The sequence below is a fragment of the Aedes albopictus genome, chromosome 2, assembly GCF_035046485.1.
Source record: "Aedes albopictus strain Foshan chromosome 2, AalbF5, whole genome shotgun sequence".
NCBI classification, from domain to species: Eukaryota; Metazoa; Arthropoda; class Insecta; order Diptera; family Culicidae; genus Aedes; species Aedes albopictus.
In genome coordinates this window covers 323,154,646-323,170,268 of record NC_085137.1, presented here as the reverse complement: position 1 = coordinate 323,170,268, position 15,623 = coordinate 323,154,646, and the positions used below count along the sequence as shown (strand labels likewise).

At 25.5% G+C, this 15,623-nt stretch overlaps 1 protein-coding gene across 23 annotated transcripts in view; it reads right to left on the bottom strand.

Moving 5' to 3' along the window:
• LOC109411523 (uncharacterized) overlaps nt 1-15,623 on the bottom strand; it is a 163,161-nt gene that overhangs the window by 76,053 nt on the left and 71,485 nt on the right. For 22 of the 23 annotated variants that reach the window (XM_062852388.1, XM_062852392.1, XM_062852391.1 and 19 more), the window contains one exon: nt 15,118-15,433. The exons of the other annotated variant lie outside the window; for it this stretch is intronic. In XM_062852388.1, the coding sequence (XP_062708372.1) occupies nt 15,118-15,433 (316 nt within the window). The remainder of the gene's footprint in view (nt 1-15,117; nt 15,434-15,623) is intronic. 23 annotated transcript variants of the gene reach the window in all.

Here is a 15,623-nt window from a genome sequence, read left to right as displayed (position 1 = left end):
TTTAATCTAATTTTTATTGAATTTCAATTGAAATTTTAATCAAATTTTAATTTAATTTTAGTCCAATTTTGTTTTGATTTTTATTTAATTTTAATTTTAATAAAATTTTAATAAATTTAATTTTATTAAAACTTTAATTAAAGTTTAATAAAATTTGAATAAAATTTTGATTTAATTTAAATTCAATTTTAATCTAATTTTAATTAAATTTTATTTAAATTTTAATTAAATTTTAATTAAAATTTTAATTAAATTTGAGTTTAATTTTAATTCAATTTTGTTTTGATTTTAATTTAATTTTAATTTAATTTTAATTTAATTTTAATTTAATTTTAATTTAATTTTAATTTAATTTTAATTTAATTTTAATTTAATTTTAATTTAATTTTAATTTAATTTTAATTTAATTTTAATTTAATTTTAATTTAATTTTAATTTAATTTTAATTTAATTTTAATTTAATTTTAATTTAATTTTAATTTAATTTTAATTTAATTTTAATTTAATTTTAATTTAATTTTAATTTAATTTTAATTTAATTTTAATTTAATTTTAATTTAATTTTAATTTAATTTTAATTTAATTTTAATTTAATTTTAATTTAATTTTAATTTAATTTTAATTTAATTTTAATTTAATTTTAATTTAATTTTAATTTAATTTCAATTTAATTTTAATTTAATTTTAATTTAATTTTAATTTAATTTTAATTTAATTTTAATTTAATTTTAATTTAATTTTAATTTAATTTTAATTTAATTTTAATTTAATTTTAATTTAATTTTAATTTAATTTTAATTTAATTTTAATTTAATTTTAATTTAATTTTAATTTAATTTTAATTTAATTTTAATTTAATTTTAATTTAATTTTAATTTAATTTTAATTTAATTTTAATTTAATTTTAATTTAATTTTAATTTAATTTTAATTTAATTTTAATTTAATTTTAATTTAATTTTAATTTAATTTTAATTTAATTTTAATTTAATTTTAATTTAATTTTAATTTAATTTTAATTTAATTTTAATTTAATTTTAATTTAATTTTAATTTAATTTTAATTTAATTTTAATTTAATTTTAATTTAATTTTAATTTAATTTTAATTTAATTTTAATTTAATTTTAATTTAATTTTAATTTAATTTTATTTTAATTTTAATTTAATTTTAATTTAATTTTAATTTAATTTTAATTTAATTTTAATTTAATTTTAATTTAATTTTAATTTAATTTTAATTTAATTTTAATTTAATTTTAATTTAATTTTAATTTAATTTTAATTTAATTTTAATTTAATTTTAATTTAATTTTAATTTAATTTTATTTTAATTTTAATTTAATTTTAATTTAATTTTAATTTAATTTTAATTTAATTTTAATTTAATTTTAATTTAATTTTAATTTAATTTTAATTTAATTTTAATTTAATTTTAATTTAATTTTAATTTAATTTTAATTTAATTTTAATTTAATTTTAATTTAATTTTAATTTAATTTTAATTTAATTTTAATTTAATTTTAATTTAATTTTAATTTAATTTTAATTTAATTTTAATTTAATTTTAATTTAATTTTAATTTAATTTTAATTTAATTTTAATTTAATTTTAATTTAATTTTAATTTAATTTTAATTTAATTTTAATTTAATTTTAATTTAATTTTAATTTAATTTTAATTTAATTTTAATTTAATTTTAATTTAATTTTAATTTAATTTTAATTTAATTTTAATTTAATTTTAATTTAATTTTAATTTAATTTTAATTTAATTTTAATTTAATTTTAATTTAATTTTAATTTAATTTTAATTTAATTTTAATTTAATTTTAATTTACTTTTAATTTAATTTTAATTTAATTTTAATTTAATTTTAATTTAATTTTAATTTAATTTTAATTTAATTTTAATTTAATTTTAATTTAATTTTATTTTAATTTTAATTTAATTTTAATTTATTTTTAATTTAATTTTAATATAATTGTAATTTAATTTTAATTTAATTTTAATTTAATTTTAATTTAATTTTAATTTAATTTTAATTTAATTTTAATTTAATTTTAATTTAATTTTAATTTAATTTTAATTTAATTTTAATTTAATTTTAATTTAATTTTAATTTAATTTTAATTTAATTTTAATTTAATTTTAATTTAATTTTAATTTAATTTTAATTTAATTTTGATTTAATTTTAATTTAATTTTAATTTAATTTTAATTTAATTTTAATTTAATTTTAATTTAATTTTAATTTAATTTTAATTTAATTTTAATTTAGTTTTAATTTAATTTTAATTTAATTTTAATTTAATTTTAATTTAATTTTAATTTAATTTTAATTTAATTTTAATTTAATTTTAATTTAATTTTAATTTAATTTTAATTTAATTTTAATTTAATTTTAATTTAATTTTAATTTAATTTTAATTTAATTTTAATTTAATTTTAATTTAATTTTAATTTAATTTTAATTTAATTTTAATTTAATTTTAATTTAATTTTAATTTAATTTTAATTTAATTTTAATTTAATTTTAATTTAATTTTAATTTAATTTTAATTTAATTTTAATTTAATTTTAATTTAATTTTAATTTAATTTTAATTTAATTTTAATTTAATTTTAATTTAATTTTAATTTAATTTTAATTTAATTTTAATTTAATTTTAATTTAATTTTAATTTAATTTTAATTTAATTTTAATTTAATTTTAATTTAATTTTAATTTAATTTTAATTTAATTTTAATTTAATTTTAATTTAATTTTAATTTAATTTTAATTTAATTTTAATTTAATTTTAATTTAATTTTAATTTAATTTTAATTTAATTTTAATTTAATTTTAATTTAATTTTAATTTAATTTTAATTTAATTTTAATTTAATTTTAATTTAATTTTAATTTTAATTTTAATTTAATTTAATTTTAATTTAATTTTAATTTAATTTTAATTTAATTTTAATTTAATTTTAATTTAATTTTAATTTAATTTTAATTTAATTTTAATTTAATTTTAATTTAATTTTAATTTAATTTTAATTTAATTTTAATTTAATTTTAATTTAATTTTAATTCCCTGGCCAAGTTCGCAGGGGTTGACGGTATTAAAGTGAAGGAGTTTCATTTTGATTATTGTAATGTAGTGTTCTTTAGTGAAACATATCACCTTTTTAACACTTTAATGCGCCTCCAACGGTTCATCACGAACCGGCTGCTGCAGATGGAGTATGGCTGATCATATGCATCAGACATGCTCGATAAACACGGAGGAACCGCCAGGGCTCAGTAGAGTCTATTCCCAAGCAATAGTTCCAAATCGGTTGGATTTGAGAAGGTTTTGATGATCGTTACAAATCCTAATAAAAGTTTTATAGGATTTGTGACTGGTTTTGGAACCTTTTACAGCCAGCTGACTTCAAAATGTTGTTTGGGCTCTATTTCCCACGTTTCTTGGTTGATTTTGATTAGTAATTTATTAATGTCATAGTCGCTTTTTCGAATTTCTACAATGTTATACTTTATTATATTTTATTAAAATAAAGCAATTAAAATCAACCAAAAAATTAATAGTGGGAAGGAGATTTGCAGCACTTAATTGTGCTGATAGATTCGAAGCTAACGTGCGAACACTTGACGTGACAGTTTGGACTGGACAAAAAACTGACTGCTTTTTATTAACTGAACAATGTTACTTTTGTATGACTAGGTTGACATTTCTAGGCCACGCATGAGAAAATGACATGGTTTATCTTGATAGGACCGATAGGACAGAACGAATTTGAATATTTTTCATAGTATTTGTAGGGGGATGAATACATAATAGTTGACAAGCAAGTTTTGTTTATCTCTTAGATGATGTTATGACACCAACAGAAAAAGTGTTAGAAGTTCAGTTACATGTTTCTGTGGGTTTTGGACCGATGACATTTTGAAGACACAAGAGATGAACACAGAGAAGTAAATATAAAAAAAAAAACAATTTGACACAGAATCGACTGTATTTTAACATGCGGGTTTGACTGATTCGATGAATCTGTCTAGAAGTAACTAGAAGACAATTGACGCTAAGATTGGAAAAAAGCTTGCAGTTGGGACTATACTACAATAATAGCCGATAGGAAACAATGCGCTAGACAGCATTAATATTCATTTTTTAATATTTAGTATGTGCATGACGGAACAACTAGCAGGACACGGCCCCAGACGTCTCTTTTTAATAACGATATTCAGCATATTTCCAATAAAACTACACTTCAATAAAGCAAAGACTAAAGCTGCTATGATAGAACAGATCAGAATGACTTAATTGACTTATTGACTATTGGAGATCTACTTCGAATAACTGACAAATTGACAAGAACCTTACTAAATACATGGACCATACTACAAAAAAAAAACAATTGACAAAATGAAAAAAGGGGAAACTTTTATTAAAACTATTTTTGTTCAACGCAGGCCAAAACAGTGTCGACTTGGGCCACGATATGCCTACGTACTTCTGTGTGTTGAAACAAAAATAGAGGCTCATAGAAGCAAACGTAGGGAAAGGGTGCGGTGTTAGAACATAAGCACAGTGTGCTACCGCCGTAATCACTATGAAAAAAAAAAAAAAAAAAAATTTAATTTAATTTTAATTTAATTTTAATTTAATTTTAATTTAATTTTAATTTAATTTTAATTTAATTTTAATTTAATTTTAATTTAATTTTAATTTAATTTTAATTTAATTTTAATTTAATTTTAATTTAATTTTAATTTAATTTTAATTTAATTTTAATTTAATTTTAATTTAATTTTAATTTAATTTTAATTTAATTTTAATTTAATTTTAATTTAATTTTAATTTAATTTTAATTTAATTTTAATTTAATTTTAATTTAATTTTAATTTAATTTTAATTCAATTTTAATTTAATTTTAATTTAATTTTAATTTAATTTTAATTTAATTTTAATTTAATTTTAATTTAATTTTAATTTAATTTTAATTTAATTTTAATTTAATTTTAATTTAATTAATTTTAATTTAATTTTAATTTAATTTTAATTTAATTTTAATTTAATTTTAATTTAATTTTAATTTAATTTTAATTTAATTTTAATTTAATTTTAATTTAATTTTAATTTAATTTTAATTTAATTTTAATTTAATTTTAATTTAATTTTAATTTAATTTTAATTTAATTTTAATTTAATTTTAATTTAATTTTAATTTAATTTTAATTTAATTTTAATTTAATTTTAATTTAATTTTAATTTAATTTTAATTTAATTTTAATTTAATTTTAATTTAATTTTAATTTAATTTTAATTTAATTTTAATTTAATTTTAATTTAATTTTAATTTAATTTTAATTTAATTTTAATTTAATTTTAATTTAATTTTAATTTAATTTTAATTTAATTTTAATTTAATTTTAATTTAATTTTAATTTAATTTTAATTTAATTTTAATTTAATTTTAATTTAATTTTAATTTAATTTTAATTTAATTTTAATTTAATTTTAATTTAATTTTAATTTAATTTTAATTTAATTTTAATTTAATTTTAATTTAATTTTAATTTAATTTTAATTTAATTTTAATTTAATTTTAATTTAATTTTAATTTAATTTTAATTTAATTTTAATTTAATTTTAATTTAATTTTAATTTAATTTTAATTTAATTTTAATTTAATTTTAATTTAATTTTAATTTAATTTTAATTTAATTTTAATTTAATTTTAATTTAATTTTAATTTAATTTTAATTTAATTTTAATTTAATTTTAATTTAATTTTAATTTAATTTTAATTTAATTTTAATTTAATTTTAATTTAATTTTAATTTAATTTTAATTGAATTTTAATTTAATTTTAATTTAATTTTAATTTAATTTTAATTTAATTTTAATTTAATTTTAATTTAATTTTAATTTAATTTTAAATTAAATTAAATTTAATTTTTATTTAATTCAAATTCAAATTAAAGTTTAAATTAAAGTTAAAATAAAAATTAAAGTTAAAATTAAAATTGAAATTGAACAGGCTCCGAGTTTTTTTTATTGAATTTGTTTCGACCAGCTTTCATTCGAGGCAAGAGTACGGTTGTAGTAGTGAACGTCGCAGCATAAAATTTATGCCTAACATTTGTCTAACAGCCCATAGTAAAACATGTCTAACGTTAGTCTAATGTTTAAATGTCTAAATTTACCCGAAAACCATTTACCCGAATGTAACATACACCCGAATGCCAAATACCCGAATGCGACATTTACCCGAACGCGACATTTACCCGAATGCGACACTTACCCGAATGCGACACTTACCCCACCCGAATGCGACATTTACCCGAAAAGTTTATTACTATGCACGAATTATTATTTTGTGAATAAACTTCACTTATTTTGTTCAATTTAAAAACTACATGTATTATTTTGTATTGTGGATCAGAATAGTTATTTATGTAACGAGTAGCAAAAAGTCGATTTTTTTTCAGCACGAATCGTAAATACGAAGAGTGCTGAAAAAATCGAGTTTTGAAACGAGTAACATACAAAATTTTATGCAATGTTTTTTGCATTGTACAGCCCATTTGGGTTGCATAATATTCATAATGCAACTCAAATGAGTTGCATCATGAACATTATGCAACTATTTTTCATTATGCAACTCATTTCAGTTACATAATGAACCAGTGCGAAAAAGTTGAACATTATGATATCAAAATGAGATATATAAAATTGAAATTATGATACTGATTTGCATAAAAGCATTTTGAATATCAAGTTCTTCAAGAACCCATTTTATCAATTTTTTTCTGAAATGATCCGCGATAGGAACTCACAGGGCATATGCTTGAATAAAACTCATCACTGTTGTGTTAACGCTGTTAGCGTTCACTCTAGATATTCACCCTTTTTTGATTCATAAGCTGTTCTTTTGATAGGCAAAGAACAGTTTATGATTTAAAGAAGGGAAAATCTCTGTTTGTAGGCCAAATGGTCATTATCTCGAAACGATTAGAAAACAGCCCTCGGAAAATCAACAGATCATTAGAAAAAAATATTTGACAGAGAAGTTTGCAGATTGTTCACCAAACAGAACATCCTATTATTAAAAGAAGGAAAAAATCTTAGATGTAGACTTGGAATCCATCACTCAATCATGTAAGAGTATAATTTAAAAGAACATCATATAATCGAAAGAAGGACAAAACTCATATGCATCCCAAATAACAATGGTAGCTGAATAACAGCTTATTCAATCAAAATTTCAAAAATTAAGCTTATGAATGGATTGTTTTTCTATTGTCCAGCAATAATGTTTGGTGTGCAGTTAGTAGTTCGAACGCCAATAAAATATGCAGCAGTGCAACTCGAAAGAACAGCCTTTGAAGAGAAGAAGGGAAAATCTCCGAAGGATAGGTAATAGTTTGGCCACCAAACAACACAGTGATACTTTGTCTGTAAAAGAAACTCTACCACCTTACCCCGAATGCCATGGCCAGAATGCCATCATAACCTCGAATAGGACATTATTCCAAACGCCATTTCCCCGAATGGGTCATCACCCCGGTAGATAAGTATAATAGTTCCCTAAAGGATATAGGTAGAAAGATGGATTCACGGGTCTCCTATGGAGTCCGCAACAAACTATATAACATTTCAACTCCAACTCGAAAAAGTAGCCTCTTATGAAAAGAAGGAATAAATCGTATGGAGAAATTATTAGTTTAGTCAATACTAGACGACCAACTCATCAACAGTTCACGGGTGGACAATCTAAATTCGAAAGAACAGCCTATTTTAAAAAGAAGACAAATCTTAGAAGAAGTGGATAATGCTTGCGGTATGGCTGCCAGTTTGTGACCGTGTATATAAGTGTATATAAGTAGCTCAAAGCAGCCTGTGTTAAAAAAATGTGATAGCTTGGTACTGAAAAATCATTACATTCAGATGTTCTTCAGTTATGCTAAGAATATTCCATAATTCTTGATGACAATTTAGCATTCATCCTCATGACCTGAATATTTTTTGGCCGAATGGCTGGACGATTTTTTTTTCATTCTCATTCATCAAAAAGCCAGCCAGTTGGCAAGTATTCCGTAACAAATGAATTATGATGAAAATAACAGTCAACATTTGACAGAAGGGAACATTTCAGATTGAAATACTTATGGTTTTCATAGCAATAACTATTATTTCGAAATTGAGTGTGAGAGTCGTTGGAGCCGGTGTGCATTAGTTTCTCGCTAGCTGATTTTTGTTAATTTTTGGTTGAAATTGTGTCGGAAAAATATTGTAATTAAGTGAAATTACGATCGCCGTCCTGCAGTTGATGTTTTTCACACTATATGCCCTGAGTCCATCGTTGCTTTGCGGAAATATTGGAAATAAACTGTTTGATCGAGTGCGTCATGATCTGCCGTAATTGCTTGCATCAAGTTGATACGAAAGAGCAGCCGTTCGTTTGTTGCAATGGATTGTGTACCGATGTATATCACGCTACATGTGTCGGACTCAACAAAGAAGCTGTTGCAGCCGTTTCGCCACCTAATAGGAACAGTTTCTGGCTTTGTGATGATTGTTTTGATGAGTTTTTACGATGGAGAGAAAGGCAAGGAAAGCCAGCGGCTCAAACCCCGCAGGAGAACAAATGTGTACTGCATCGTGATGTGGAAGAATTAAAAGCAAAGGTTGATGCGATAATGTCCATTGTTTCTAACAACGCCACATCTCCCTCGGACGCCGTGATGCGACATTCTACTCCAACTCTTTCACCGCAAAACGTAATCGATCCTAGAGAAGAAAACTCACACAGTGGAACATCGTTCGCGCTTGATAATTCGCAACCGAATACCGATCAGATAGATGATAGTTTTGCGTTGGTGCTCACAAATATTGATGGGAGTGTCACTGAGAGAGACATCCAGCAAATGGTTTCGAGATGTTTGGGTGCCCCTGATGGTGAATGCGAAAATATTCGGAAGCTCGTTCCATGATGGGTCGACTGCACCACGCTGGATTACGTTTCATTCAAAGTTTCGTTGAATAGTAGATGGAAATCTGCCGCTATGAAGTCGTCGACATGGCCAGGAAACGTCAAATTTCGAGAATTCAAGAAAAGGCAGGCTGCTTGGAAACCTGAAAATTTGTAGTTTCAGAATTTTTAACATGTTATGTGTAATTTGCTGTCTTTTTGTGTAAACGTAGACATATTTTGTGAACGGTTATATTAGTGCATAGTTGTTGATTTTTAAGCCATCGATTAATTAAGAACGATTTGATTGTGCTTTTCATGAGTTATACATGTAAACTTTTAGGTTAAGAATATTCAATTAGACTAAAATCAGTCCGTTGAATTAATGAACAAATAAATAAATAAATAATTGAAAGTAAAGCCATATCTTGAGAAGGAGAATTCTAAATAAAAATTTACAGCTATATTGCAATAGCATTTTACAGTTCCAAAGAACAACCAATGATAAAAAGAAGGTAAATTTATTATTTAAATATGATTTGTGATCAGCGCCAACAGCAAATGTTCAAGCAAATTTTAAAAGAACACATTAGGGAAATGGTTTGAATCTGAAACCTCTCCCTTCGTCATAGCTGTCTTAAATGCATTGCATTTGCATTACGTTTCCACAAGCTATTCTTGTTCATGAAAGACAACGTTGTTACAGATTACCCCAAGGGTTACCCTAACTGATTAAGTTTCATCAGTTTTTATTAAGTTATCCACAGTGAGCATTTTTATGGGCGACCTCCTGATTGATTCGGATTGGCGTTCGGACTAATTGAATGGAGCCGTGAAAGAACAGAATATTAACATAAATCCTTTGATTAAAATAGCATTGTGACCGCCAGTTAGTCCTGTACCAGAGTGCTTGATGATCACTCAGTCTGATGATTATTAGGTCTAACCAAAGCCTGCTATATGATACCGGGCCATAACATATTTATTATTGATAAATCATATGGGGATCAAGTACACATTTTATTTTTTTATTTTTCGGGTAAGTGTCGCATTCGGGTAAATGACGTTCGGGTAAATGTCATTCGGGTAAATGTCTTTCGGGTAAATGGTTTTCGGGTAAATGGTTTTCGGGTAAATGTTATAGAACCACTGATAGGTTGTGCGCAAGTTTCTCTACACTGAAAGGCGGCATGCAGTAGGCATGACAAGCATAAAAATGTTTTTAAATTTACCATGGCAAAACATCATCATCGACCCACCAACGCTTCTTGTGTGCGTTTTGTTTCTCCTCACATCAACCGGTTCGATAGCAGAGTGGTAGCATGCGAACCTGGTGATGTCAAGGTTCCTGGTTCGAATCCGGTTGCCAAAAGAAACTTTTTTTAATTGAAAATCGAGTCCATGGTAAAATTGTAAACATAATTCTGTTGAATTGAAACGAAACTCTGTCTGCATAAATTTAGTGGCGTTGTGTATTTAAATTGACCCTCAGAATAGTAATTTTCACCGCAAGCCGCCGCTCAGTGTATATTCTATAGTTTTCATTTGCAGGCAATATTTTATCACATTAAACTGTTTTGTACGAGTTTTAGTGTTTGGCCCAATGTCACCCCCTAGAAGGGGTGAAATTAGGCCAATATTAATTTAGCTAAATCATTGTCAAAATAAAAGTTGCAGCATTTATACTTGAAACAATCCTAAATGATATCAAAATGAAAGTGTCTGGTGAATTCAACGTTCATTTGGAGCTAAAATATTGTTGGAACGACCTACAATGGTATGGATTTTGCAATTTTGGCCCAATGACACCCCCACTGACAGTAGTGTTGTACTTTTTACAACAGCGCGCGCGCGCTGAAGGGCTAAGTAAATTCTGATCAAAAATAAAATACTTAATCCATTGCTAAATCTTAGTATACATGTAGATGAAGTAACAATTCATTTGTTTTTATTGTGGACAACACAGATAAAAATAATGACATTTACATGCCATGTAAACTTAATTTTAGTAATGTAAACTTAGTGCTACGATGGCTTACATGATATATCATGTAAATTTACGTTACATGTCATGTAAAAACTCCGAGTCATGCTGAATTACATGACATATAATGGAAGTTTACATGATATTTCATGAATTTTACATTATATGTCATGTAAACTTCTGTGATATCCCACGCTCCAATTATGTGCATCATATGTCACAGAATTTTACACTCTTTTTTCGATCTGTGAAACTCAAACACTTGTAATACCTTATTTGATGCTGCTTCGAAATTATAAGAATTTCACCATATGAAAAACATATTTCAATGTCAATGATAGTTTGGTTATTTTGGAGCAATGTAAATCGTACTTTTGTAAAATTGAACCATGATTTGTTCCTTTACACTTATGCATTGAAAGTATTACATAAAAGCCAACGGTTTCGGCAAAAGCAGGGGTGTCCATTTCGCCCCGGGTGTCCATTATGCCCCTAATACCCCTACATAACATTTATCGTTAATTGTAGGCGGCATTTGTAATTGTTTTTTTTTTTCTACTCCGCCAGCAACTTCTCACGTACACGGCAAACTTTTCCTGGACGGACGTTATCAATTTATTATATGAAAATTCAGCTCACTACTACCACTCCAGTACTCCACCGATTGAGCCCTATGAATGTGCTTCCTTTATAGATGTTGTTGTGAAACTAAGAGGAAAACGAATATTTATTCCTATGAACATTTAGGGTAACGGTTGAATTTTGGACCCCTAGAGGACATTGGTTTGAATATAATTCAAAATCAAACAGATTCAGAGGGTATTCACACATAATGATGATGTTAGTATGTTCGTAAAAGCCTCCACTGTCCGTTAAAAATACCCACAAGGTCATTTCTGGCTGAAAATTTGATGAAAATAACTGATTTTTGAAACATCAGTTTTCACTGTTTTGGACACCCCAATATATTTTGGACCCTCTTCAGTATATATTTTGGACACCCGGTGTTTAAACTCGTTTGAAACTGTTTTGGAAGAATTTGCCGCTTGAATATGTTGAATCACATCCTAATTACTTGATTGACAAAGGTTGATTAGACGAACTTTGCGAAATTAATGCGCTAGAATGATAAACGTTTTTGTTTACATCTGCAAGTTTCCTCAGCACCGCAATCTCTTTTTGTAAACATGATGCGACACTCGTACGGATGACGAGATTGGCAAAAAATAATTTCAAGGCAAATAAGGATATTTCCAGTGAGGAAATGATTGCTGCCCGTGCAGAGCGGTCTTATTTAGCGAATGATTCTAAAAATTTCCGTCATCTCATCATTAAAATTGTGTAAGTTGTGATAATAGGACAAAGGGGGTCGAAAATATATGGGGGTCCAAATTATATTGGTTACCCTATTCCACCACTGTTTACCCGTTTTACCAATTTTAATTGGGTAATATTTTCATATACAATCTTAAGAACCTTCTGAAAGCGTTCGCTTTTGTGTTGGGTAAAATTAGCTCTAGTGTTCGTGTGCTGAAGTGTCATTATCTCTTATTAACCCGTAGGCTACGGGGTTTACAACAAAATTTCAAACCGCTAGCAAAGAGGCAAACATCAATATTTCTAAATGAAATTTTCAGATTTACTTCATTATTTGTTGTAGTTTTAATTATGCTGGGAGCCTCAAAAATTATAGCCACGTAGACAATTTTATTCAGGTGGACGTCTGGGTCAGAAGGGGTAAAATGTAAAACCCTCAAATGAACCTGAAAATTTCATTGAGAAATATTGATGTTTGCCTTTTAGCCAGCGATTTGAAATTTTGTTGTAAGCCCCGTATCCTAAGGGTTAAATTAGCTCCACGATGACGTCACACGCCAACAAACAGTGGAAGCCACTAATATTGACTCTCAGATATTGACACCCCTAGAAAAAAAAGTCCTAGAAGTATGATGCAGAACATTTTTGGGATATTTATGAAAAAAAAAATGACAGATTTTTTCTAGAAAATTTGTGTTAATTCTTTCGATTTTCCCTGAATTTAAAATATACATACACTCAGTAGCAAAAAAAAAAGCCGAGCTGATTTTTTCTCCCAAAATCCGTCTTGTTCATCCTGCTGTAACTTTGGCAATTATCAATGTTTTTGGCTGAAAATTTGTTTGCCATCATCACACATTGTATGGTCAAAATTTCAAATTGATAGAAATTATATATTTTGAGTTATGACAACTTATATGAATAAAAGGCATTTTTGGATATACTTTTTTCAAAAATCCGTATTTCAGTGAAAAATTTAAGTAGCTTCATGAAAATTTCACTGTAGTGTCAGAAAATATGGGGAATGTTGTAGCCAAAATTTGACATGTTTTCATCCAGTGGTTTGGGCCACATCAATCGTCAAAGTAGAAGTACCAGTGTGGGTGCCTGTATACAGTTTTCACTCCATATTGACCATGCTGAAACATCGGTGCAGAAAAAAAGCAGAGGTCAATTCGATCCATTACTGTTTAGATCTAAGTTTTAATAAACAATCCATATTGTATGACTCATTTTTATTAATTTTCGTTTGTTATGCTAGTTATTTATGACATTCCACACGTAACACATAGTGCGTTACGCGTTACACGTTATGCGTTACATACATATGTTAGTGAATAGACAAGTATTTTGTTTAATTTACAAATTTTTGCTACTTTTAAAACCTTATCATAATCAAACAAGCGATGTTACATGCGCTATTGTATAATGCTATGTGGTTCTAAGTGATTCTAGCCAACTTGTTTGCTTAAATAAATTTAAACAGTAGCCAAAATTTGTAAATTATACAAACTACTTGTCTATTCACTAACATATGTATGTTTGTAACGCATAACGTGTAACGCGTAACGCACAATGTGTTATGTGTAGAGTGTCATACATAATTAGCATAACACACGAAAAATTATAAAAATATGTCATACAATATGGATTGTTTACCAAAACTTAGATCTAAACATTAATGGAACAAGCTGACCTCGGCTTTTTTTCTGCACCGGTGTTTCAGCATGGTCAATATGGAGTGAAAACTGTAGGCACCCACATTGGTACTTCAACTTTGACGATTGATGTGGCCCAAACCACTGGTTGAAAACATTTCAAATTTTGACCACAATATTTCCTATATTTCTTGACGCTACAGTGGAATTTTCATGAAGCTTCTTAAATTTTTCACTAAAATACGGATTTTTGAAAAAAGTATGTCCAAAAATGGCTTCTTTCATATAAGATATCATAACTCAAAATGTATAATTTCTATCAATTTGAAATTTTGACCATACAATGTCGATATATTGATGATGAAGTGGTAAAATTTTCAGCCAAAAATATTGATAACTGTCAAAGTTACAGCAGGATGAACATGACGGATTTTGGGAGAAAAAATCAGCTCGGATATGTTTTTGCTACTGAGTTTTGAGTTAAAAATCTCGTTGATAAAGACATAAAAAAGGGATTAAGCCGAGGGTTACTCCAGAACTTCCAAGAGTTTTCATGAATATTACTTAAAAAATTCTTTACCTTCGTGACTGAATACAAAAATGGAACAAGACAAAGGACAGCTCCTATTTGTGGAACAGCTTATAAAACTCTAAGCCAAAAAGCCGACTCTGTTTTAGTTAAGCTGTAGTGTCAGAAATAGTAAAAAGATGAACTGGCGTGAAACATGCACGCACATGCTCCCCATTACGAAAAACAAAGTAAACAAAGTAAATCTCGAATGATTTAGTTTTGATTTCTCAACTTATTATTGTTATGTTATTGTTATCAAATATTGTACACTATCAACAGTACAACAATAACAAAACTTGGTCTTCAACAAAACACAATATGACACTATGCCAATAGCTTGATTATAACAAAATAAGAGTGCCCAACAAAATATGTTATGGGAAAGTTATGCCATGATAATTTGATAATAACGAAACAGTATATAAAACATTTCGAAGTTATTACTTCTATATTCTCATCTGCCCGCGAATATTCAGATATGTTCGATTAGGAACATATTCACAAATATGAATAGAACATTATGTGTAACAAAATGTTGACATAACTTCATCGTCGCAGCACCACATCGAATTCTAGCACACGCGAATTAGCGGATGCGCAATAAATTTTAACTGATTTCAATAACTCACCTCTTTCGCGTCTGCCATAGCTTGATAAAATTTTTTTGCCTCCTCATAACTAGAAAATGTCAATGAATATTCTCCACTCCTATATGTGAACTGCCAATGCGTGTTGTTTGGCACAGGAGGTGACAGGTCTGCGACGTCTATGATATCTACTGCATAGCTGATATTATTATTTCGTCGGTCTGAATCAAATCCGTTTAGTTGGAATTGATATGTATGATTGTGTCGAATTATTCTTATCACAACTGTTTGTAAGGGATCCCAAGTTTTTTGGTTGTTTAGCTTTTGAGCGGTAGCTTGAGTGCTGATAATGGGTGACCTAGAAAAAGAAAAAAAAAATGGTATAGGGTATTAATTCCCTTATTAACCCGTAGGCTACAGAGCTTACAATAAAATTTCAAACCGCTGACAAAGACGCAAACATCAATATTTTTCAATGAAATTTTGAGGTTCACTACCTTGTGTTGTAGTTTCAATTATGCTGGGAACTAGGCTGGGAACCTCAAAAA